Source organism: Acinonyx jubatus, chromosome A2 (assembly GCF_027475565.1).
Source record: "Acinonyx jubatus isolate Ajub_Pintada_27869175 chromosome A2, VMU_Ajub_asm_v1.0, whole genome shotgun sequence".
Taxonomy (NCBI): domain Eukaryota; kingdom Metazoa; phylum Chordata; class Mammalia; order Carnivora; family Felidae; genus Acinonyx; species Acinonyx jubatus.
Window position 1 is genome coordinate 54528014 of NC_069383.1, and position 27973 is coordinate 54555986.

The 27973-nt window shown below is 35.0% G+C and overlaps 1 protein-coding gene across 3 annotated transcripts in view; it reads right to left on the minus strand.

Annotated features, from left to right (window-relative positions):
• The window catches only part of SP4 (Sp4 transcription factor), an 82559-nt gene that overhangs the window by 9413 nt on the left and 45173 nt on the right, over positions 1-27973 (minus strand). For 2 of the 3 annotated variants that reach the window (XM_053218317.1, XM_015080393.3), the window contains exons 4-5: positions 25355-25583; positions 17324-17523 (exon numbers count right to left, since the gene is read on the minus strand). In XM_053218317.1, the coding sequence (XP_053074292.1) occupies positions 17324-17523; positions 25355-25583 (429 nt within the window). The remainder of the gene's footprint in view (positions 1-17323; positions 17524-25354; positions 25584-27973) is intronic. The other variant, XM_053218318.1, reaches the window with a different exon arrangement.

The window sequence follows — 27973 nt, forward strand, 5'->3', positions numbered from 1 at the left end:
ATGTGGCTTACATCTTCCCAAATTAGAGAAACTAGGAGTAAAGGGAGGTTGAGTATGAAGGACAATGGAAATAAGACTCAAAAAGACTGAGATGATGATTACTATTATTAAGATTTTATTGTTAAGTAATCTCTACACTCAACACAGGGCTTAAACTCACAACCTGAGACCAAGTCACATGCTTCACTGGTCAAGATAGCCAGGCACTCCAAGTAGATTTAGATAATTATTAAAATAATGTGGAAGCTGGGGCATCTGGGTGCCTTAAGTCGGTTAAGCATCTGACTTCTACCCAGGTCACGATCTCACAGTTTGGTTTGTGAATTTAAGACCCGCATCGGACTCTGATGTCAGCACAGAGCCTTCTTTGGATCCTCTGTCTCCCTCTCTGCTCCTCCCCTGCTCGCACGTGCTCACTCTCTCAAAAATAAGTAAACATTAAAAAAAAAAAAAAAAGTGGAATCTGACCCCAAAAAAATAGGCTTGCAAGGCTGTTCTGAGTGATGGGCTGAGACTTGAGACTTATAAGGACATCAATTTGCATTATGAGTAAGTTTTCATTTCTTTACTCAGCAATTATCTATTTGAATATAGGAATCATATGGTCAATTTTATCACAAATGCTTTTTTAAAGCAATCTTATCTACTCTAATAATTTTAACTGTGATCTATAAATGAACAATGGCATCAAGATCCAGATTTCTAAACCCAACTGGGAATTCAACATCTCTGAGATATGCCATTTACATCATTTAAAATATCACAAAATTCATCATTGTTTATTAAAAAAAGTGGCTGAATCTTGATTAGAACAGCAAATTTTATGGTATTTTAACTTCCCTAATTCCATCTTAAACTCCCCAGAAGGCCCACTAGCTACCAGAGGGAGAAGAGAGCTGGAACTCTTTCAAAACCTCATTTCAAGGAATTGCCTTATGTGACCTGTCTAATCTGTCTAGTGGTTCTTTGGAGGGCTTCACTTGAAAACTATTGTACTGAACCTGACCTGGAGGTAGTCCAATGTGAAAAGTCTTTTCAGGGCCAGAAAGGAAAGGTGTTTGTCTAAACAATTGTAGGTAAGTGTTTTAACTTCATGGATGCCCCAGGCAATGGATTAACACTTGGGACAAACAACAAGACTGAACAAAAAGCTTAAAAGGAGGAGCTGGGAGATAAAATATCCATAGTGGCTTTGAAAAAAAGCTCTGTCATTTCCTTGGAATCTAGATGGCCACATATATACTTTAAAGCGTGAGCCTGGGGGCACCTGGGTGGCTTAGGTTGAGGGTCTGACTCTTGATTTCGGCTCAAGTCATGGTCCTCAGGTTGTGGGATCGAGCCCTGCAGTGTCCTATATGTGGAGTGTGAAGCCTGCTTGAGATTCTCTCTTCTTCTACTGCCCTCCCCAGCTTACACACTCTCTCTCTCTAAAATAAAAAATGAAATGAAATGGAAATGGAAATGAAAGCTGTGAGCTGTTCAGGAAAAGCCTGAGAAGGCCCAAACTCTCATGTGTGCTTAACTTTTGAGGCTCTACATAAGCAGAAAGTGAAGGCTAAAACAGAGTCGTCAACTGTCTGGGTGAGTATTGAAGGGCACTCCAACATACACACAAAGAGTGAGAGATTCATTGTTCCAAGATATATAAAGAGAGAATATATGCAGAAAGGATAACTGAAAACTTCCCACATCTGATGAAAAACATTAATGTACACATCTAAGAAACTCAATAAGCTCCAAATAGGTTAAATGGAAAGAGATTACCAGTTAGACATATCACAAACTGCTTAAAGTAAAAAACAAAGAGAATCTACAAAGTAGCAAGAGAAGTGATGCATTACCTACAAAGGATTGTCAAATAATAGCAGCTGATTTTTTTTTTTTTTATCAGAGCTCATAGAGGCCAGAAAGCACTGAGATGATACAAGGAAAGTCCTGTCAACCAAGAATTCTATATACAGCAAAACTATTTTTCAAAAATGAGGAGAAATTCAGATATTCCCAGATTAATAAAAACTTGAAGATTTTTAGATTTGTACACCTAGATTATTGTAATATGTGAACTGTAATCCCCAAAGCAGGCAATCACTAAGAAAATAATATGTTAACATTATTATAAAGAAATGACATTAAAATAATACACAAGGTCTATTTATTTAACACCAAATGCCAATAACAGAGGAATACAGGAACAAAAAAGACAGAACCATACAGAAAACAAATACCAAAATGGTGGAAGCCCTCATCAGTAATTGCATCAAATGAATGTATTAATGCTCCAATTAAAAGGCAGAGGTTGCCAGAATAAATTAAAGACAAACATGATCCAACTATTATGCTGTCTAAAAGAGGCTCACTTTAAACTCAAGCATGAATGGGCTAAAAGTAAAAGGATGGAAAAAAAATATAACATGCAAACGAGAGCTGAAATAGTTGTTTTAGCAGACCAATATGATAAAAACAGTAACTACAAACAAGGACACTTTATGATAAAAGACTCATTCCCATCAAGAAGATATAGCAATCATACATATACATGCACATAACAATAGAGCCCTGAAGCATAAGAAACAAAACTGAGAGAAGTGAAGGGAGGTAGAAAATTCTACAATATACTTATTCTTCTCCTGTATTCTCCATTTCATTTGGTAGCAGTTATCATTGGTACCAATTATCTCTTTTCTCACATTTAATAATCACCATGTCCTGTCAATTTTATTACACAAACATTTCCTGGAATGGGTCCCTATATATTGTTACAACTTCTGTTTTACTTAGGATCTTAACAATTGTCTTTGATAATTGGTCTCAATATTACTCCCTGTGAATTTATTCTCCATACAAATACCAAATGGTCTAAAATAAAAAGATGACTACCTGATTAACTGCTGGAAACTTTCAGTGGTTTCCTATTTCCTATGGCTGTGGAAAAAAAAATTAAATAGTATATAATATAACATCCTACAGTAACTGGCCTCTGCCAACCTTTTTTGTTTAATCTATTGTCACAAATATTATGGTTCCCAAACACTGAACTGTTTATAGGTCTTGACATATGCTACTTTCTTTTTTTGTATGAATTGGATCCTAGATCAGGATAAAAATTTTTGGATTTTGCTTCACCTACTAGCCATGAACTTTGGGCAACTTCTCTATCCAATTCTTAGTTTCTTCATTTAAAACTAGGAATAACAGAGATACCTATTTTATGTTATTGCTCAAAGGATTAAATTAGAAAATGAATGCAAAAAAGCATTTAGAAAAATCCCTGCACACTGAAAGGACCCAGAAATTTTAGTTACTGCCTGTCCCAATTTGTTTACTACTCCCATGGCTTATTCTTATTAATCATGAATCTCTCAACTTGGCTCAAGGAACTAAGTTTGGGCCTTAGTAAAGAAATCAATCAACCTCCTAAGACTTCAGGTTAGCCCTTATTTAAAATGACAGGGTTGCACATAATCCTTTTTAGAAGTTCCTCTGGCTCAAATCCTATTATCCTTGGAAGAGTTAAGAGAAGTGTATGATATTGAAGCATATGTATGAAGCATATGAAAATGGCTTTGGATTCTTAAAAAAAAAAAAAAAATCTCCCTTTTTTCAATTTAATTTCTCAAAGATAAGACTTTGTCTCACACTTTAAAAACTTTGTTTTAATTTATATACAGTAAAATTATTCTTGGTACATAGCTCTGTGAATTTTGACAAATGTATTAAATCATTTAGTCATCAACAAAGTAAACATATGGAAGAGTTGCTATGACTTCCAAAAATTCCTTCACAAAGCCTTTCTATAGTTAAATGCTCTTTTTCACCCTTTTTCACCCTAGAAAACAATAATCTGTTCTCTGTCTCTATAGTTTTTACTTTTCCATAATATCATATAAATGAAGTCATATAATAGGTAGGCTTTTGATGCTAGGATCATTCACTTAACATAATGCATCTGAATTTTATCCCTGTGGTTGTGTATATTAATAATGCATTCCTCTGTGTTGAAGGGTGGTACTCTCTTGTATAGATATGTGTTGATTCACAAACTGGCCCTTTACACAAAGGGCAAGAAGAAACCAAAAGAGGCAGACCATTCCACATTGGTAGGTGCAAGTTTTAACTTACAAGAAAGGGAACTTACTTATGAGGCTTGTTTTGGATAGCCTTCAGATGAATAGATCTCTGTACCTACTTGCCAAATCTTAAAAGTTTACACAGAAGTCTTAACTGGGTTCAGTGACATACACTGTCCAGATGGTTTCAACACCGCTCTCTCTCAAGGCTACATCCTTAGAATAGCTCCCAGTGTGGGAAGAGTGGGCACAATGTATATTACAAGGACATGGGAGGGAGGTGAGAAGCCTCTGATTACACAGGTTCAGCTTGCAGGTCAACCAGCAGTCAAGTCCTCTCAATTACCTCTTCCAACAATATAACACAATTTTTTATCCATTTACCAGTTGAATATTTGGATTATTTCCAATTTAAGGTGATTATAAATAAAATCTGCTATACATATATACATAGCTTTTTGTGTGAACATAGTTTTTATTTCTTTGGGGTGAATACTCAAGAGTAGATTGCTAGGTCGTATTTGCTAAATATATGTTTAACTTTATAGGAAAATTCCAAAATGTTTCCAAAGATGCTGTACCATTTTGCATTTCCAATGGCTTGGCATTCTTGCCAATGCTTCTAATTGTGAGGATTTTGGTGTCCTTGTCTTTAGTTTTAGCCATGTTAACAGAAGTGTGCTGGTATTTTGTTGCAATTTTAATTTGCATTCCTCAAATAACAGGTGATGTGGAATATTTTCATGTGCTTTTCACATGTATATCCTCTTTGGTGAAATGTCCAAATCCTTTGCCAATTTTTAAAAACTGGGTTTTTTGTTTACAAATTGTTGAGCTGTGAGAATTCCTTATATATTCTAGATGAAAGTACATGTCAGATATGTTTTTTTTTCCAAATATTTTCTCAGTGTGTGTCTCGTGTTTTCATTTTCTTAAGAAAATGTTTAACAGAGCAAAAGTTTTTGTCTTTATCAAGTCCAATTTATCAGTTCTTTTATGGATTGTACTTTTGGTGTTGTATTAAAAACATTTATTTGTATGAACAGCCTTTTTTATAGATACCAGGGTTTTTCTAAATAGACAACCAGGGTGTCTGCAAATAAAGACACTTAATTCTTTCATTACAATCTATATGTCTTTTCCTGCTTTAGTGTACTGGGTAGGACTTCCAGTACAATGGTGAAGAAGATTGATTAAAAAAAAAAAAAGAAAAAGCAGACATCTCTGCCTTGTTCCTTATCCTATGGGTATTAGGTCCTCCATCATTAAGTAAAAACTTAACTATAAGTTTTTAACAAATACCCCTTACCTGGTTAAGGATATAACCTTTAATTCTTAAGTTTGCTGAGAGTTCTTATCAAACCAAATGCAGATTTTCCCAAATGCTTTTGGTGTATGTATTTAAGTAATCATATGATTTTTTTTTCCTTCTCTTGTTAATATGGTAAATTACATTGACTGATTTTGGAATGTTCAATCAGCCTTCATTCTTGGAATAAACACAACTGAGTCATGATATATTAATCTTTTTAATATATTACTGGACTTGGTTTAATATTTTGTTGAGGATTTTGACATTTGTATTTATGAGGATACTGGTCTGTTAAGTTTTTTTATTCTTCACTAGTAATGTCTTTCTCTGGTGTTAGTATCAAGTTAATGAAGGCCTCATAAAATACTTGAGTGTTCCCTCATTTATTTTCTAAAAATGACTGCAGAATTGGTATCATTTATTGCTTAATATAGAATTTGCCAATAAGGTTTTCTTTCTGAGCCTAGGGTTTTGTCAAAAGTTTTTAGTTAAAATTCAATTTCTTTAATACATATGGTGCTATTCATATTATTTATTTCTTCTTGAGCAAGTATTGATCATTTGTGTCTTTTAAGGAGTTGATCCACTTCACCTTAGTCATCTAATTCAGAGTGTAGAATTATTCATAGCATTCCTTTACTATTATATTGTCTGTAGGAGCTCTAATAATATCTCCCTTTTCCATTCCTGGCATTGATAAATTTTCTTGGCCAATGTGGCTAGACTTCTCAATTCTACCTTTTCAAAGAAAACTTAGCTTTGGTTTGAATGATCTTCTTTATTAATTTTTCTATTTTCAATTTTATTTGTCCTCTTTATTGCTTCGTAACTTCCTGTTTTGCATTTGATTCATTTGTTTTCTAGCTCTTTAAGGTACAAGCTCATTCTATTTAAGAATTACTGACTTAAAACCTTTCTCTGTTACTAATAAAAGCATTCAATGCCATAAATTCCCTCCAAGTACTATTTTACCTACATCCCACAAATTTTGATATGTATTTTCATTCAACTGAAAATATTTTGTAGTATCCTTTGAGATATCCTCTTGACGCACAGGGTTAGTCAGAAATGTGTTGGTTAGTTTCCAAAATTTGGAGGTTTCCCAGATATTTTTGTTACTGACTTACAGTTTAATTCTATTATGATCTGAGAACATACTTTGTGTGATTCCTATTCTTTTAATTTGTTAAGATGTATATCATGGCAAAGAACATAATTTATCTTCAAGAATGCTCCATGTACTCATATATAAAATATTCTGTTGCAATTGGCTAAAGTGTTCTATGAATGTCAGTTAGTGCAATTTGACTGATAATGTTCTATATCCTTTCTACTTTTCTGTCTACTTGTAACAATTACTAAGAAAAGAGTGTCAACTCTACAAGACTAATTGTGGATTGGTCTATTTTTCCTTTTAGTTCCATCAGTTCTTGCTTCATAGATTTTAGAGCTCTGTTGTTAAGTGCCTATTGTATTTAGAATTGTTATGCCTACGTGGAAAGTGAGCCATTCCATCATTAAGAAATGTCTTGTCATATCCAGTAATTTTCATTGTTTTATGAAGTCTATTTTGCCTGTATTATACATAATTATTGATTATATTTAAGTCTATCATTTTGGTATCTGTTTTCCATTTCTGTCCTGTTTTTCATTTTTGTTTTTCCCTTCTCTCCTTTCTTTTGGGTTATTATTCAGCATTCTATTTTAATTTATTCTCCTTACCGCCCCCCCAAATCTCTGTATTTTTAGTAGCCGATAAAAGGGATTACAATATGCATATCTAACTTTTCATAACACATATACCAAGTTCTAGATTTTCACAGTAAAACAAAGAAGTTTCAACCATATAGACTCTTTACCCTCTCCACTTCACACTGTATTTACCACATATATTACATTCACATACAATGAAATATACCTGTATTAAGATTTTTATTTTAAACAAACATTTTTTAAAAATTTAAGCAGAGAAATAATAGTCTGCTATATTTACCCAAGTATTTACCATTTATTTTGCTTTTTTTTTTTTTAATTAAATTTCTCTGGTATGATTTCCTTTCAGCCTAAAAAACTTTTAGCATTTTTTTTGAGTAGACAAATATCATAAATATTTAGCAGATAAAGATCATAAAATGTCATAAAACATGACAACAAATTTGTAGATTTTCTTCATCTGAAAATCCCTTTGTTTTGCCTTTCTTATTGAGGATACTTTCACTGGATATAAAATGCTGAGTTGGCAATTCTTTTCTTTTTCTGGCCTCCATATTCTCTGAAGAGGAATCATTCATCGTTCAAATTTCTGTTCTTCTATACATAATGTGTCATTTTTTCAGACTCCTTTCCAGATTTTTTCTTTACCTTTGATTTTTAGCAAATTGATTATCATGTATCTGGGCATGATTTCTTGTCAATTCCTGTTTGGAATTCAACGGGCATCTTAAATCTATAATTTACACCTAATAATGGCTGAAGTCTCAGTTCATTATTTTGTCAAAGATTTTTCTACATCACACTTTTCCTCCTCTCCTTCTGGAACTCCAATGACAACCAACTTTGTAAGTTCCACAAGTCCCTGAGACCTAGTTCATGTTTTTCCCCTGATCTTTTTTCTTTTCTGTTCTTTACACTGTATAATTTCTAGTGAACTATCTTCAACTTCAGTGACTCTTCTGTTATCTCTATTTGCTGTTGAGCACATATAATGAATTTTTAACTTTGCATAATGCATTTTTTTTTCAGTTCCAAAATTACCATTTAGTTCTTTTTTAGAGTTTCAATTTTGCTTCTGAAAACTTCTGACTTTCTTTTTATTTCAAACATGTCTACCTTTAGTCCACGAATGATGGTTATAATAGCTGCTTTAAAGTCATTGATAATTCCAACACGTGGATCATCTTGACACAGTCACAAAGTCACAAAGTCACAAAGTCAACTTTACTTGAGTCACAGTATGTTGAATAATTTTGGGTTGTATCCCAGACATTTTGGATATTACGTTGTGGTGACTGTGCATCCTGTTAAAGAATCCTCTGGGGAACGTTAAGTTTTTGTTTTAGTAGGCAACTGACCTATCTGGTTTCAGACTAGTTCTATCTTGCCCTCTTTACGGGTTCCCATATTAAATCATTTTCAAAGACTTTGTTATGTTTAGGTCTGCTCAGCACATTCTGGCAATCAGGTAGTGGTTTATAAGACAGTTCACTTCTTGAAGCGTTTGCTATGGTTCTTTGGGTCTATTCTGTGCATGTTCAGCTCACGGGTGAGCCCAGAATTTATTTTGTTCCATACATGAAATTAGGGAATCACCTTTCACAGATCTCTCCAAAATTTCCCTCATACTTTCCAACTGATATCCCTTCTTCTTGGTTCCTCCTGCCAGAAAGCCAGAATTCTTGAGGCATCCTACACCATTCTGCACATACACAATAGTGTCAGGGCCTTCAGATTAAAATAGCAACGGAGTAAAATAATAGTGACCCTCCTCATATTCAATAGAAACCAAGGGCCCCATTTCTGGGTTTCTTTGGCCAGAGATGGCAGGTATTTTCTCAGGTTTTCAGGTCTCTGCTGCCACTACTGCAGCACAACCTACAAACAGAGTTGGCCTCAGGGTAAAGAGGCCTCTCTTCTCAGTTCTCAGGCTGGATGTATATGGTGTTTGCTATGTATTACAGCTATTCAGTGCCCACAGGGTCATTGCTAGGAGACAAAGGAGGAAAAATTCCTGTGAAACTCACTTGTGTTATGCAATGCTATATAAGTTTTGATTTTATCAAATTTCTGCAGACTAGAATACAGATTATTAAGGAAGAAGATATATCTAGAAGAGAGCCAATCTGTCTTCTATAGAATTGTGTAGAAATATTGGACTCAAAACGGTGAGAGGGAAACATGGAACATAAAAGAGTAAATTGAAGCTGTACATGGATCATTAATCCTACTATCAAAAAATTGGGTCAAAACATTTGATGATTTTTATCTACAGAAATGTGCCCCCACAAAACATAAATAACTCTTAAATATAGAGAACAAACAGAGGGTTGCTGGAGGGGTTGTAGGAGGGGGCAAATGGTCTAAATGGGTAAAAAGGGCATCCTAAATTCATTGTTGCACCATATGCTAACTAACTTGGATGTAAATTAAACAATAAATTAAAAAAAAAAAAAAGAAAGAAATGTTGCCCCACAGTACATTACAGTATTTTGGTAATTAGGTATCTTGCATTATAACATAGTATCCCTGCCCAGTTGCCTAAAATGAAAGCCACCAGTTCATAAAACTTCCTTAATCCTTCATTCCAACATAGTTACCAATCACCATCATCAACCTGAATAAAGGCCAAGGACCACTGGACAATTCAGGAAAGCCTGTAACATGGGAAAAAGCAAGGTACAGACAAAAAAAAAAAAAAAAAAATTACCTTGGAGGAAACATAAATATTAAAAAAAATACTTAGCTGGAAAACTCAGATTTTCAGCAAACTCCTGCATCCATACAATGAGAAGAGTATGCTATAAAAAAGAAACAGTAGAAAAGCACTCTTGGAAAAAAAAAAAATCAGAAGACATATCTGAGTATAAACTTAAGAATTATCTCACAGGAAATTAAAAGCTAAAAAGCCAAAAACAGCTGTAAGATGTTAAAAAAAAAAAATCAATGTAGGGGCATCCCACTTAGACAAAGTAAGACTGCAAAAAGAATAAAGAATAAAAAAGGGAAAATGAGAGAAAAGGTGGAAAGGGGATGAAGGTGAACCCTGAGTGGAAAAGTCCAACAGGTTTGCACAATAAATGAAAAACTATGCAAACATACATAATTATGCAATTAAAAAAACAAAGATTAAAAGAGGCTCTTACAGTTAAAAAAACAAGACAAAACAAAAGAACGGGGGCATGTCAAAAAGGATAGAGGCAGCAATCTAAAACAACTTCCAACTGGCCAAAGATGGAACAATGTGAGTCAGAAAATAATGACAATATTAGATTATAACCCACAAAATAAAATAAATACTCATGAGTCCATGCTGGATTACAAATAAACAAATAATTGGAGAAGAAGGTATAAATCTTCCTTGTGTAAGAATCAAAACTAAAAACTGGAGAAGCAAAAAAGGGAAATAAAAAATGGCCTTTAACACAATAAAGTAATTGCTGCAGGCAAGAAACAATGAGGAATACTAAAAAGGAAACAGGATTTTCTTTACAGAGAAACAGGATAATTGCATAGCCGGGAAGAATACGACCTTCCCCCTGCCCTACCCCCTCTCTCGAGAAATATTTACTAATTACAGTGGTTGTTTTACAGTACATCCAAAAATTCTTTGTCACTCTTCCCTCCAAGAGGTAGAGTTTACTTCACTGCCCCTTTAGTGTAGACCGGACTTAATAACTTGCTTCCAATAAACAGTGTATGGAAAGAAGAAACAACTGCACAGTGGAGCTACCTGGCACACAATATCTTAACCAATTCACCAACAATAAGATACATGGACATCGTGTACTTCCTGATGCAATGTGAAGAAGGGCAATGATACCTGTGATATTCTTCCCAACAACATTTCGTAACTTCACTCTAATCATGAGAAAATACCAGACAAACACAAATTGAGGGATATTCTACAAAACACCTAACTTTCAAAAGTGTCAAGGTGAGCCAAAAAAAAAAAAAAGTACATAAATTAAAAAAAGCGTAAGGAAATTTCAGATTATAGGAGACTCAACAGCCATGACAAATAAAGAGAATGTGGTGTTATGGATTGAATCCTGGAACAGAAAAGGTATCATTTGTGGAAAAGTCTGTAATTTAATTACTAGTACTATACCAATATCAACTTCTTAGTTTTCATAAATTACAGGAATATGGAAAAAGTTAGCATCACAGGAAGCTGGGTGTAAGGGATGTAAGAACTCTCTATGCTATCTTCACAACTTCTTCTGTAAAACTATTTCAAGGTAAAAATTATAAGTAAATAAGAAAACAAGCTTTTAAAAGCTGACAGGGGAAATTAGGTCACCTACAAAAAAGGAAGAGAAGAATAACAATGGACTTCATATTAATAAAACAAATGCAAGAAAATGATAGAGCAGTGCCACTAGTGTTTTAAGTATCATTTTCAACCTACAATTCTGTATGGCTCAGTCGGTTGAGGATCTGACTCTTGATTTTGGCTCAGATCACGATCTCTTGGTTGTGGGATCATGGCCCACGTTAGGCTCTGAGCTGAGCGTGCAACCTGTTTGAAATTCTCTTCCTCCCTATCCCTCCTCTGCTTGTGCGCACATGCGAGGTCTCTCTCAAAAACTTTTTTTTTTTTAATGAAGAAAGACATTTTCAGACAAATTTACTTCCTAGAGCTTTACTGTAGGAAGCATTTCAGAATGTTTTCTGGCAATCAAGTAAACTAAGAAAAATGAAGAGAGGAGATCTTGAGAACACTGGATCAAAACCAATACAGCAGGGAAGAAAAGTCTCAAGATTATAGTGTGCAGCAGCCTTACAGAAGAATCCGACTGATTAGAAAGCTGGAACCTCCAAGTGAAAGGATAAATTGGACGGAATTAATACTATTTTTGAAAAGGCTAAATAACAAAAGGAGGTGATAAAGTTAGCCAATGCAAGGGTAAAAAAAGGAATTTAGACAATTGAAGAAAAAAACAGGAAAAGATATATAATCAGACTCATCACATCACAGTCATAACATTATTATTTATTGGTTTTCTACTTTAAGAACTAAGCTACAAAAAAACGGAAACAGTGCTTATTTAAGAGAAAGTAAACATTTTAACATGAAGAAAAAGAGAAGAGAAATAGGTAAGAGAAGTTAAGAGGTGAATGCTAGTATCTCTAACACAGGGTAGTAAGGTCAAGAGACAGTGTCAGGCCGGCCCTCAGTTAAAAAAAACCTGAATGTCAAAAGATGATGTAAAGTGAAGTAATTTCTTAACTCTTAATGTAAGAAGTCAAGAGACAGTGCCTAATACTGACAGATCAATAACAACATAAGCATATTATTTAGATATACAACAACCATCAGAAGAAGAATAAAAATGTAAGAATAGTTAACAAGACTAAATACAGTCCTCTCGGGGTTAGAACAGGGGATGTGGCAAAGATTCCCCTTAAATGTTTGTAAATGATGTATCTGATAAAGGGGTTAACATCCAAAATATATAAGGAACTCCTACAACTCAACACCAAAAAAAAAAAAAACCTGATTAATAAATGGGCAGAGAACCAGAAAAGACATTTTTCCAAAGAAGACATAGAGATGGACAACAGATAACATGAAAAGATGCTCAACATCGCTAATTGTCAAGGAAATGCAAATCAAAACTCCAATGAGCTATCACCTCACAACTGTCAGAATGACTAATATCAAAAAGACAAAAAAATAATTGTTGATGAGAATGGAGGAAAAAGGGAACTGTTGGTGGGAATATAAATTGGTATAAGCACTGTAAAAAATAATATGAAGGTTCCTTAACAAATTAAAATAGAAATACCATACAATTCAGTAATTGCACTTCTGGGAAGAAAAAGAACACTAATTTGAAAAGACATACACACTCCTATGCCAAGATCTGAAAGCAACCCAAGTGACCACTGATAAACAGACAAAGAGGTTATGGTATATACTGACAATAGAATATTACTCAGCCATAAAATAAGAAAGAAATCCTGCCATTTATAAAAGATGGATGAAACTAGACGGTATTATGCTAAGTGAAGTAAATCTGATCAAAGACAAAATACCATATGATTTCACTTATGTGTGGAATCTAAAAAACGAAAATGAACAAGCAAAACAAAACAGAAACAGACTCATAAATCCAGACAGCAAACTGGCAGTTGCCCGAAGGGAATGAGATAGAGAGATGGGCTTAAATGAAGGGGATTAAAAGGTACAACCTTACAATTATAAAATAAAAAGTCATAGGGATGTAAAGTAAAGCACAGAGAATATAGTCATAATCTTATACAGTGACAGATGGTAACCACTTACTATGGTAAGCATTTCATAATGTATACAAGTGTCAAATCACTATGTTGTACACCTGAAACTAATGTGTCAACTATCCTTCAAATAAAGATAATTTTAAAAATAATCCCCTTAACATTGCAACCTCTTTTACAATTTAATTTTTTTAAAATATTTTTTGAAGTAAGCTCTATGCCAGGCATGGGGCTTGAACTCATGACCCTGAGATCAAGAGTCAAGTGCTCTACCAACTGAGCCACCATGGTAACCCTATGACTTGATTTTTAAATACCATATACATGTGACATTTGGAAATTAAAAAGGGGTGCCTGGGTGGCTCACCCAGGTTAAGCATCTGACTTCACCTCAGGTAACGATCTCACGGTTTGTGAGTTCAAGTCCTGCGTCATGCTCTGTGCTGACAGCTCAGAGCCTGGAGCTTGCTTTGGATTCTGGGTCTCCCTCTCTCTCTGCCCCTCTCCCACTCATAAATAATAATAAATGAATAAGCTTTAAAAAAAAATTCCCAAAAAAGCAAAAATATTTGGCACTATTTTCAGCAGTAAATAAAAATAACTCATATATTCATTTATAGTAAGGTACTGAATTTCTACTTAGTGTAGTGGTTGCCCCTTAAGAAAAAAATAGTTCAACAATTTTGTGCATGATGTATTGAAGATGTTCGAAACACTGAAAGTAAGCTTAAAATACATTCAATTCTGATTATTCAGGCTAGTAGGTTACAATGGTATTAATAGTTAAAAAAAAAAAAGAAAATATGCCTCCAAATCATTAGTAATTTGGTTTTGAAGTATATGGGTATTTAAGTCCTTGAATAAATTTGTTTTGTATATCTGTATGAATGTGGATATGTGAGACAAGACTTTAGAGACTCATTATTTCTCAAATAAAATGATGAAATCACAATGTGCAGTTCCAAATTCAAAGAAAGCGGCAATTTTTCTTGGCTTCTCTAACTTGTCCCACTGCTAATCCACAGCGGAAACATTGCATCCTGTCATACTGACATAAACGGCAGAGCACTTTTTTAAAACAGACATCAACACTATTATGGGATTAATCACACCATATTTGCCAATATCAATGGTGAGGTGGCACTATTAAAAGTTCTAATGCAGGAGCGCCTGGGTGGCTCAGCCGGTTAAGTGTCTGACTTTGGCTCAGGTCATGACCTCACTGTTTGTGGGTTTGAGCCCTACATTGGGCTCAGATTGTGTCTCCCCCTCTCTCTTGCCCCTCCCCTGCTCACATTCTGTCTGTCTGTCTCTCTCTCTCTCTCACAGAAATAAACATTAAAAAATGTTTTAAAAAATTAAAAAAAAAAATCCCAATGCAATACCATATGGAAACCTTTTAAAACTTTTTTCAAACTATGCTAACTCAGGGACTCAGCCAGTATTACTAAGACTCTGCCTACTAATTTATGTACATATCAAACTAAGTAACTTTATCACTTTTAAATTTAACTATTTTTTCTTCTCTGACACTATTTTCTAATCCATACAATGGAGCTAATTTCTATCTCAGTGTTACTGTTAGAATCAAATGAGACAATTTATTTCAAACATGTGATGTATGGCAGCTGATCAATACATGCCAATTCTATTTCCTCTTTTGTCCCACATGTACCTTGGTACAAGTTAAAGGTTAGTCTAATTTGAAAATTTATCCAAATTACTAATTTATTCAACAATTAAATACTGAAACCCAGATGTATACAGGCATTCTAAGTAGAGAGAGTGGTTGTTCTATGCAAAACTTAGAAAAAGAAGATGAAACTTACACGAAAACTTTAAAACCATTAGAAGAAAATATTTTTAAAAACTTTATGATCTTGGGATAGGAGAGGATTTCATTAAAAATATAAAAAAGGAGGGGTGCCTGGGTGGCTCAGTTGGTTAAGTGTCCGACTCTTGATTTCAGCTCAGGTCATGATCTATCTCCTGGTTCATGCAATTGAACCCCATGTCTACCTCTGCGCTGGCAGCATGGAGCCTGCTTGGGATTCGCTCTTTCCACCCCTCTTCCGCTTATGCGCATGCTCCTTCTCGCTCCCTCTCTCTCAAAATAAATAAACGTTTAAAAAAAATAAGAAAAGCAAAGGACAAAAGAAAAAACATATTTGACTAAAAAATGTAAAACTTCCATGTGACAAAAAATAGCAAGAAGTTCAAACACTAGCAATATAGGGGGAAATTACAACACATAAATCAGTAAGAAAAAGAAAAATAACCCAAAAGAAAAGTGAGCAAGGAAATAAATAATCAACAGAAAATGAAATATAAATGATCAATCAACAAGAAAAGATGCTTAATCTCATGGATAACCGGGAAAACTGCTACTTAAAAAAATAAGGAAACCAGGGACACTTGGGTGCTTGGTCGGTTAAGCGTACGACATCGGCTCAGGTCATGATCTCACGGTTCGTGGGTTCAAGCCCCGCGTCAGGCTCTGTGCGGACAGCTCAGAGCCTGGAGCCTGCTTTGGATTCTGTGTCTCCCTCTCTCTCTACCTCTCCCCTGCTCGTGCTCTGTCTCTCGCTCTCTCTGTCTCACTCAAAATTTAAAAAAATAAATAAAATAAGGAAACCATTTTAGATATACAAAAATTTTCTTTTTTTTAAAGCAATAAGCATGTTTTTATTTATTTATTTTTTAAAGTACGCTTCACAGCCAACATGGGGCTTGAACTCACAATCCTGAGATAAAGAGTCACATGCTCTACCAAGTAAGCCAGCCAGATGCCACAAACTGACAAAAATTTTCAAAAGTCAACACCAGTCAGTACTGGTGAACACACAGCAAAGTGGAAACTCTCAGTCACTGCTAGTGAAATAGAAATGGTTACCAGCCACTTTAGAGATTCTTTAGCACTTATTTAGCAAAACACATTAAATTCTCTGTGATCCAAAAATTCTATTTGGCACACATGTTCACTGTATGTTCACAGTAGCAAAGTTCATGATAGTAAAAAAAACTAATGATAATTTAAGCAGCACAAGGAATGGATAAACAGTATGGCAGTCATATAACAAAATACTACATAGCAAACATGTATACATACATTTGTGTGTACACATATGAACTTGGATAGATCTCAAGACATAATGATAAATGAAATTATGATACTGTATCATTTATGTGAAATTTCACAACACACAAAACGGTATTTTACATACACATGCATGAATAATATATGTAAGAGTATTAAAACTGTACTAAAAACCTACATTTTAAATGCATGGGGGCTGTTGTCTTTGAGAGGACAAAGACGATGTCAACTTTGTAGGATTTGTTTTATTAAAAAATAACAAATATAACATCAACAGCTGTCAATTCTGAGAGGCGTATATTTGTTATATTACTCTTGATACTTTAGTCAATTTTCTAAATTGTAAAAAAACCAAAAACTAATAAAGGTCACCAGTAAGATCAGAATTCAACTCTCTTCACCTATGTAAATACTGACGAAAAATAATATATGTGAATTCAACATGCTAAGAATACAACAGGTTAAGTAAACGGAATATATTCCTTGTTATGTAATTACTCTAATAAACCTCACAAAAAGTGGAATAAAACGTATCCTGGAAATGAGGTAACGATTTTTATTTTTTTTTTTTTAACGTTTATTTTTGAGACAGAGAGAGACAGAGCATGTACGGGGGAGGGTGAGAGAGAGAGTGAGACACAGAATCCAAAGCAGGCTCCAGGCTCTGAGCTGTCAGCACAGAGCACGACGTGGGGCTCAAACTCACAGACTGTGAGATCATGACCTGAGCTGAAGTCGGACGCTTAACCGACTGAGCCACTCAAGCGTCCCACAAATTTTGATCTTAAAGAACTTTCATAAAATCAGTAAAGTGAATTGTCTTTCATTTGCATATTTCCAATTTTCATCTAAGCATTAAAAACATACAAACCCTGCAATAAACCAACTAACCTGTATGGGTTCTTCTATGTCTCTGGAGTTCATCACTCCTTGTGAATCTTTTGCCACAAAACATCCAGTTGCATACAAAAGGTCTTTCTCCAGTATGCCAGCGAAGATGTGCTCGTAGGTGAGATGTTTTGCCATAAACTTTTCCACATCCTTCAATATGACAGATATGCTGTTTCTTTTTTCCTGGCTCATTACTGCCTCTAACAAAAACAAAAACCAAACATTAATTATACTCTTAGACACCAAGCTTGTAATTACAGAAAAACAAAAGGGAATCAACGTTCTTAAATGATACACTTCTGAATGGGTTTTTAAAATCATGCCACAACTGTAGTTAAAAATCAGAAAAATTCTAATCAAAAAAGGGTTATGTATGAAACTCAAAACTGTTATGAAAACATGTTAACCTCAGAGAGTTCGTGTTCTACCACGGACTTCATGTTCGTTCCCTAACAGCCTCTTCCCTTTGGAAAAAAATCTCTAAGCTTTTCAAGACACTTGAAAATTCTTCTCAAATACCAAAAAAATGGTAATCTCCATTTAAAAGTGTACAGTTCAGAGTTTCACTCCCAGTAGGAAAGAAAGCATGAAGAGCTCCATTGGCCTAGTCCCTAGTGAAACCAGTGAAAAGTATGAAAACAAAACAAATAATATGTACAGTTCCTGGAAATGGCTCTATGAACATATAGGAAATAAATAAATACTCAAGAAAATAAAGAGTTGGTAAGAAGAGTGAGAGCCTGTGCTATTTGAACCAAGACCCAACCCTCTCTCCCAATTTCCTATCACTTCCCTTGACACATAAACACTGCAGATTGGCGCAGCCAAGAACAGGGTTCCCTTTTCACACCTCCTAGTTTGAGCTTATCTCCCTAGGAAGGGGCAAGAGGTCAGCATTTCTTATTCCACCCCCAGTTACCTGCTGCTGAGGCTGTTTCAGGCAAGTGTGACTGACAGGTAGGGAACTCTCTTCTACCCAAACCCAACTCCTGAGACCTTGGCTCTACCTTGGACAGGGCACAGTGAAAACACTGCAGTCCAGTCACCTTTGACTCAGCTCCTTTGTAGTGCATACATCAGAACTTCCAAGCCAGCAGAGGCAAGTCAAGAAAGCCTGAGGCCATTGCTGCTGCCCTGCCACCAAGCATTTAGCTCTCAGAGCAGGGATGCCACTCAGAAAGAAATGTGCCACTATCCCAACCCTATGTTCAGGAGCCATGACAAAGAGATGTTGGCTAGAGAGAGCACAGCATATAACAGAATTCCAAATCTCTTCCCAAGGAACTGAATTCATTTGCAAACAAAGTGTGGAAAAACTTCAGCGTATGGGTGCTCTTAAAATCAGTGGAGGCGGTTGCAAAATGAAGTTGGGAGGGGACTAATAGATACAATGGAGAAATAGGCAAAACTATGCTCACTAGGCTGACTGAAAGAAGGGAGGGATGAGGCAGCTGGGAGTAGCCCTACAGAGTCATAAATCTCAAAGCGCAAGCCTGTTGATCTAGTCCTTTTAAAAAAAAAATCTGATTGGATCACTTTGTAGAGCAATATACATTTCAGGGCTTTGAAAACAATAGAGCAATCAGTGGACAATTAGTGGAGGTTAACAACTGGGTGTGGTTAGGGACAGGACATTAAAGATCTCTGCCCAAACCACGGTCCTCCAGGGTCACTGTAAGCATACCGAATTTTGCATCCACTGAGGAGCAACATACTTAATGGCGACAGTGAGCAACATGCTTCATGGCAAGTTAAGGGAAGTTCACCAAAATAATCCAGCCAGTCACTAAATAAGCAAGCAAACAACAATAAACCAGGGGTGGGGGGATGGGGGTGGGCAGTACTAAGAGTTGCTACAATGTATTATCTAAACCATCCAGCTTCCAACAAAAAATCTAAGACATGCCAAAAATAAAACAGAGGAATATGACCCTTCACTAAAAAAAAAAAAAAAAAAAAGCAGGCAAATGAAACTGGGAGAGCAGATTTAACAAGACTTCAAAGTAGCCATTTATAAATATGTTTAAAGAACTAAAGGACACCATGATTAAAGAAGCAAGAAGATATAATGACAATGTCACATCAAATAGAGAATATCAATGAAGAGTTACAAATGGTTAAAAAAACTACCAAGAGGAAATTGTGGAAATGAGAAGTACAACTGAAATGAAAAATTCACTAGAGGGACTCAAAAAAGGGAAGGAATAGTAAAATTAAAGATAGATCAATAGAGACGATGTAACTTAAAAAGAGACAAGAAAAAGAACAAAGGAAAATGAACAGTGTCTGAGAAATGTGGGACATCCAAGTATCGGTGAGGGAAGGAACGGGGAGGACAGGGGAGAGGAGGAGGAGGGAGAGAAGGAGAGAGAGAAAAAGTGCCACAGAAAAAATATTCAAAGAAATAATGACTGCAAACTTAATTAATTTACTCAAAAACATGAATCTACACATGCAATAAGCTCAACAAACTCCAAGCAGACTAACTGCACAGATCCACAAGTAGACATCTTACGTACTAAAAAATCCTGAAACCCAAAGACAGGACAAAATCCCGAAAGCAGCAAGGGAAAAATAACTCCTCACTTACAAGGGAACTGCAGTAAGAATAAGAACTTGCTTCTCAGCAGAACAATGGAGCTTAGAAGGCAGGGTGAAAACATATTCAAAGTATTCAAAGAAAACAACTCAAACAAAACTCTATCTAGCAAAACTACCTTTCAGAAATGAAACAAAGATATTCCTGGATACACAAACACAGAGAATTTGTTTTGAGCAGACCTGCTTTGCAAGAAATAGTAAAGGAAGATCTTCAGGTTGAATCAACTGGATGCAGAAAGTAATTACACAATTAAGATGCACACAAACAAGCAAGAGATCACCAGCAAAGGTAATTATGTAATTACAAAGGACAGTGTAAGTGCGTATTGCTTGTCTTACCTGATTGGAAAAGTAATTTTAAAAACACTACGTGTAAAATGTATTGTTAAAGGCCATAACATTACAGAAATGTAATATATTTAATATATTTGCCATTAACAGCACAAAGCAGGGAGGTGGGAGCAAAACTCGACTGGGCTAAGAAAATGATGCCAGAAAGGAACTCAAATATCCAGAACAAGCAGAGAACTACTGATAAAGTTAACATAGCAAAAGTTATATATGCTTGCTCATCTTCTCTCAATTTCTTTATGAGACATTATATAAAGTAATAATTATAGTAACGTATTATTGGGTTTGTAACACAGATGGATAATATATATAATAACATCACAAAAAGAAGTAAGCTATAAAGAGAGAACATTTCCATAATTCACTGGGATTAAGTTACTATAAATCTTAAACTGATAATGATCAATATGTATATGATAAGGCCCAGAGCAAGTACTATGGAAATAACTCAAAATAATATAAGTGAAAAAATTATTAACAAAATTAAAGTGCTATAGGGATGGCTGTGTGGCTAAGTTGGTTAAGCATCTGACTTCGGCTCAGGTCATGATCTCCCAATTTGGGAGTCTGAACAGCTCAGAGCCTGGAGCCTGCTTTGGATTCTGTGTCTCCCTCTCTCTCTGCCCCTTCCCCACACATGCTCTGTCTCTTTGTCAAAAATAATTAAACAATTAAAAAAAATTTTTTTAATAAATAAAAAAATAAAGTGCTATATTATATTCGCTTAATGAAAAAGAGAGTAACAAAGGAGGAAAAAAGACATGACACACACAAAAACAAGCAAACTGAAAGACAAATTCAACCATATTAATAACATCAAATGCAAATGGATTACACAATGCATTCAAAAGACAGATTTTGTCACAGTGAATTAAAGAAAAAACAAAAAAACACTAAGATCCAAACTACATGCTGTCTACAGGTGACATAGGTCACAAAGACTGAAAGATACAGGGAGATTAAAGTAAAAAAGATGGAAAAAGATATGCAAACAACCACCACAAGAAAGCTGGAGTGGCTGTACTAATAATACCAGACAAAATAAACTTTAAAAACAAATGTTACTGAAAACAAAGGGGGAAATTTTATAGGGCTAAATGGGTCAATCCATCAGGAATATATAACAATTATAAACATACGTGCACTTAGAGTAACAAGAGAACACCTAAACAGATGAAGTAAACTGACAGAAATGAAGGGAGAAAGAGACAATTCAACAGTAACAGTTGGAGATGTCAATACTCTATTTGCAATGATATTTTCATAAAACAATTAAGCAGAAGAGCAACAAGGAAAGAGAACACTTGATAAACTTGACCTAACAAATATCCATAAAACACTCCACTAAACAGCAGCAAAATATACATTCTTCTCAAGTGAACATGTAATGTTCTCCAAGATAAATCATATGGCTAGGCCATGAAACAAACCTCAACAGAAGACAGAAGTAATGCAAAGTATGTTTTCTGACCACAATGACATAAAACTAGAAATTATAGCAAGAAATTGGAAAATTCACAAATACCTAGAAATTAAATAATACACTCCTAAACAACCAGTGGGTCAAAGAAGAAATCGAAAGGGAAAGCAGGAAAAAGCCCGAGATGAATGAAGATACAACATAACCAAATTTAAGGGATACATGTAAAGCAATGCTTAGAGAGAATTTTTTAATTTTAGAATTTATTTATTGGACAGAAAGAGAGTACACACATGTGCACAAGCTCACGTGAGCAGGGGAGGGGTGGAGAAAGAGGGAGAGAGAGAATCCCAAGCAGGCTCCACCCTCTGAGTGCAGAGCCCAACTCTGGGCTTGATCTCCTTAACTCCAAGATCTTGACTTGAGCCAAAATCCAGAGTCAGACACTTAACTGACCTGAGCCACATAGGCACCCCAGAGAGAAATTTTTAGCTGTAAATGCCGACATCAAAAAATATCTTAAATCAATAACCTAACCTTCCATCTTAAGACAACGGAAAAAGCAAATTAAATCTAAAATAAAGCAAACAGAAGGAAGGAAATAATAAAAAATAGAGCAGGAACTAATGAAATAAAGAATACAAAAACAACAGGGAAAAAAAAATCAATGAAACCAAAAGCTGATGTGACTTGACTTTTGAAAAGGTCAACAAAATTGAACAAGCCTTAAGGTAGACTGACCAAGAAAAAAAGAGAAGACTCAAATTACTAGAATCTGAAACGAAAGAGGACATCATTACCAACCTTACAGAAATAAAAAGGATTATACAAGAATACCAAGAATAACTGTACGCCAATTACTTAAATAACTTAGATGAGATGGACAAATTCCCAAAAAGACATTAAGTACCAAAAAGTGATTCAAGAACAATCAATCAGAAAAACCCTTAAAAGTAAACAGATAAATTAGATGAATTAGTAGTCAAAAAATATCCATAAGAAAAATACCCACAAGCCTAGGACTTAGTTTCACTGATAAATTCTACAAAACAGCTAAAGAATTATTCTTCACAAACAGTTCTTCACAAACTTTTTCAAAAATAAACTGGAGGAAACACTTCCCAAATCATTCTATGAGCCCAATATTATCCTTTCCAAAAGCAAAGACATTACAAAAAACTACAGACCAATATCTCTCACGAACACAGATGCAGAACTTAACAAAATACTAGCAAACTAAATATAACTGTGCGTGTGTGTGTGTGTGTGTGTATAAAATTACATACCATGACTAAGTTGGGTTTATTCCACAAATGCAAAAGTACTTTAACATCTGACAATCAATTAATACCAATAGAAAAAAGATAGAAACTACATGATCATTTCAACAGATACACAAAAGCATCTGAAAAATCCAACGTCCTTTCATGACAAAAACAAAATGAAGTAGGGATAGAAGGGAGCTTGCTTAATTAAAGGCATATAGGAGAAAGCTCAGAGCTAGCAACATACTTAATGGTGTAACACTTAAGATCAGGAACAAAACAAAGATGTCCACTTTTGCTACTTCTATTCAACATCATACTGTAGATTCTGGATGGAACAATTAGGTTAGAAAAAGAAATAAAAGTCATCAAGACTGGAAAGAATGAAGGAAAACTATCTCTTTTTGCAGATTACATGATCTTACATATAGAAAAACCCTAATGAATCCACCAAAAAAAAACTATTAGAACTAATAAAAAGAGTTCAGTAAGGTTACAGATACAAGATTAATATACAAAAATTGTGTTTGTATACACTTGCAATGAACAATAAAGAAAAAGATCCATTTATAATAGCATCAAAAAGAACAAAATACTTAGGAATAAATTTAACAAAGAAGTACAAAACTTATACTCTGAAAACTACAAAATAGTGTCAAAAGAAATCAGAGAAGATCTCAAACAAACTGACAAGCTGATTGATTCTAAAATTCACGTGGAATTGCAAGTGTCTCTGTACAATCAAAACAATACTGAAAAAGAATAACAAAGAGAACACATAGTGCCCGATTTCAAAAGTTCAGAGAAGGACAAAGTAATCAAGACTGTGTGGTAGAGGCATAAAGACATATAGTTCATTGGAATAAAACCAACAGTCTAGAAATAAACCAATTTGGCTTATATGGCCAACTGATTTTTGACAAGGGTGACAAGACCATTCAATGAATGGGAAAGGGAGAGTCTTTAACAAATGGTGTTGGATGGATCCTTACCTCACACCATACACAAAAACTAACCCCAAAACCGATCAAAGACCTAAATGTAAGAGCAAAAACTATAAAACACTCACAAGAAAATGAGGAATCTCTGTGACCTCAGATGTGGCAATGGATTCTTAGACAGGACACCAAAAGCAGAAGCAACCAAACACAAGGCTGAATTTCATCAAAATTAAAAACTTAGGTGTTTCAAAGGACACTATCAAGAAAGTGAAAAGACAACTCTCAGACTGGGAAAAAAATATTTGCAAATCATGTATCTGATAAGGGACTTGTATCTAGAATACATAAAGCTATTACAATTTAACTTAAAAAATTTAATTTAAAATAGGCAAAAGATCTTAACAGACATTTCTCCAAATAAGACACACAAATGGCCAATAAACACATGAAAACACATCTGACTAATGAAGTCATCAGGAAAATGCAAATTAAAACCATACTGAAATACCATTTCACGCACACAAGGAAATCTATAATCAAAAAGCCAAATTATAACAAGTGTTGGCAACGAACTGGAACCCTCATACACTGCTGGTGGGAACGTAAAATGGCACAGTTACTTTGGAAAATAGTCTGGCAGTTCCTCAAGTGGCTAGACTTAGAGTTACTACATGGAGCATTAATTCCACTCCTTGTCCACTCCTTGTCCATTTCAAGAGAACTAAAAACCTATGCCACACAAAAATTTGTGTAAAAGTGTTTATAGCAGCATAGCAGCCAACTGGTGGAAAAATTCCAAGTGTCCACCAAAAGATAAATGGGTAAGTAAAATACTGTGTATCCATACAATGAAATGTTCATTTGTTCATTAAAAAGAATGAGGTACTAGTATGTGCTAGAATATAGATAAACCTTGAAAACATTATGCTACGTAAATGAAACCAATCAAAAGATCACATATTGTATGATTCCATTTATATGCATGTCCAGAATTGCAAAAAGACAGAAATTTGTTCAATGGCTGCCTTGAGTTGGGAAGAAAGGGGGCCGAGGGGGTTGAGGGCTAAAGAAGTCAGGGTTTCTTTTGCAGGGTATCAAAATGTCCTAAAATTGTGATGATGGATGCACAACTTTGTGAATATACTAAAAACCAATGAAATGTACACTTTGAGTGAAACTGTACAGTATATGAATTTTATATCCATAAAATTAAAATTTTTGCATAACAAATGAAACAAGAAAGCCACTAAAAAAAAGTAGAAGGCAGAAGGTGGAGGACCGCTAAAACTCCATTCCTAAACTAGCTCAATTTAATCCCTGTAATAACAATATTGTATCTCAACTTCTGGGCTACAGAGCCAGTGACATTCTAGTGATCCAAGGACCCGGCCAATGGCTTGGTTTACCTATTTTATGCCTTCCAGAGAGATAAAGTTGGTAACAGAGCATTTACCTTCCTTCTCCTTCCCTACAATTAGGACAGGAACAGGCAACTCTTCGAAGCCTCTTGCCAGGCTGCACCTCTTGATCAGAAGCTTGCTGGCCTTGCTGCAAATGCACTTGTGTGAGTTGGTCAGGACTAACAGCACCTATCGTTGCGTTAGCAATTCCTCCAACTGCTACAGTTACAGGAGCTATCGTGGCTTGTTGGACCTTTACTCCATCTTGTCCTTGCTGCTGACCTAAAAATTGGGGGTGAGGGGGAAAGAGTATTATAATGTTTTCTATTTCTAAAGAAAGGATAAAAAAAAATTCCATGTGGACATTTAAAAACTACCATATTTGTTTTAATAGTTAATCTGTGTAAAATACAACAGCAAAGGGGTTAATGATTTGTATTATGCAAACCCTCCTAAAATACAATATTCTTATTAAGTAGTTCAGGCTGCCTCTCTGTCTGGTTGGTGGGACTACACATAAATCATTTAACCCTCTCATGGCTTTAATTTCCTCATCTGTAAAAATGAAGACAACAATACTTGCCACCTACCTACCTCACCAAAGTGCTGTGAGGATTCATGAGACATTATTTGAAAAGCACTCTGAGATCCTCAGATGAAGGATGCTGTATCCATTTCCACAGTAAACAACGTATCTCATTCACTCCAAGAAAATACAGGAGTAAAAAGTAACTAAATGAATGATTAAGTTTATAGATATTTCTCATTCCTAGATACTTTAGGTTAAGCAAACATTTCTTTACTAAGGAAATCTTTTTTTATTATACACACTGAGTTACGTAGTTTTTTAAAGTGTAAAACCACCCATGATTATTACATACTATTACTATAATCATAAAATAGACATTTAGGACATTACTACTTTATTCATTCATGTAGCTCAGACTTCACCTCTCAGGTTGGCACATATACCAACTTGACTTCTTCACTTAGGGAAAACTATGATAAATAATACATAATATGACAAAAAAATATCTCCTGTGAATTGCACAGGAGTATGCCTTATAATCATCCTTTCTCTCAACACAGTTCTTTCTCCACATCAGTTTTGGACGGGCAGCTAAGAAAGACCTATTTATAAAGGAATGTTCCCACCTGTGAGAGTTGATGTAAGAATTAAACAAGTTAATTTTTATAAACTCCTTACCACAGGGCCTGCCACAGAGTTCATTATTGGTTATTTGTTATTATTTGTTAGCTATTATTACTGCTATGAGTGTCCATTGAGTTGGGTGGCAACACCAGAATAAAATATGGTAGCAGAAATAAACACAAGAGAATTGGGTATAAAATAAAGGGTTTATTTCAAAGCTGCATATGTAGTACTTTAAACATTCAGAGCTATCAAGAAAAGATAATAAAAATCAGCAAGTGAAAACTAAACCTCTAATTCTCCTAGCCAAACCTCTAATTCTCCTCCGTGTATTCAAAGCACTCTGAAACCTTTGGTGCAGCATCAATATTTGTAATACAAATAAAAAAAAATATGTATTTTGTCATTGTTTTAGTAAGGATACATATTTTAGTTTTCCTCCTAACATTTAAATTTTTGATCATCTTTGAATTAACATGGTGTGATAGGTTAAACAGTGCAAGTAAAATCCAAAGTTCTGAATTCATGTCCCATTTGGTGACCGTGCACTTGGATACCCTCAAGTTATCTCACCTCTAATAATGCTGACCTCCCTTAAATTCCTGTCCCTTATCTACTTCAGAGAGTTCTTTCTGATGATCCTAAAGGGTAAAGACTGTAAACTGTAAAACAATATGTACATGTAAAGTATAACTATTATGTCTCTATGTGTCTTTTGAGTACTTAAAAGTTGTACATATTCAGTAAAACCAGATTCCTTACGGATGCCCAAGGTGAAGTAAACTTTTCAAACTACTTGTGTATCTAGAGTCACAGTGATACACATACTCCCTGTTTACTACAAAATAAATGCACTTATAGAAACAGGAATTCTACCTGAACCAGCACTATACAAAATCTTTATAGCTTGGTCCCTATGGAGTGTGGGTATTTTAATGTGGTAAGTATTCTTTACATTCCTTAAGTCACGAGATATTTCTGGCCATAATTTTTGCAGCTATTGCTCATACAACACTTGGTCATGCCTTTCAAGTTGCAAGGGTATTAGATGCAATGGTAATGCATGTCCTTCATTATGTCAAAGAAGTGCTAGGAATCCCCTGATCACTGGCTGCTCATTTTCCTCAGTTCCTTTGATCATTTCCTCGATAGACTCCTCAAGTCTCCACATTACGGGCATTTATCTGCTCAATGCCTACACAACTTGGCAAGTTAGTCCAATGAATAATACCAAATACCTGAATTTATAGATTTAAGTCTGACCAACTCTCTTGACTTCTTCACATAGATGTCCTAGATCATTCAAGTTCAACATAGTTCAGTATTACTTTTTTTTCATTTCCACTGCTGCCAGTCAAGTATAAGCCACTGAACTCCTTACCAAGGCTTCCAAGGCCCTGCTCAAGTTTAAACCCACCCTGTCAGACCTCACCAATTATTATTAGTCTCTCCCCTCTCACTCTGCCTCTGACACAGTAACCTTTCTTTCTAGCCCTCAAACAAATCAAGCTCATTCCCT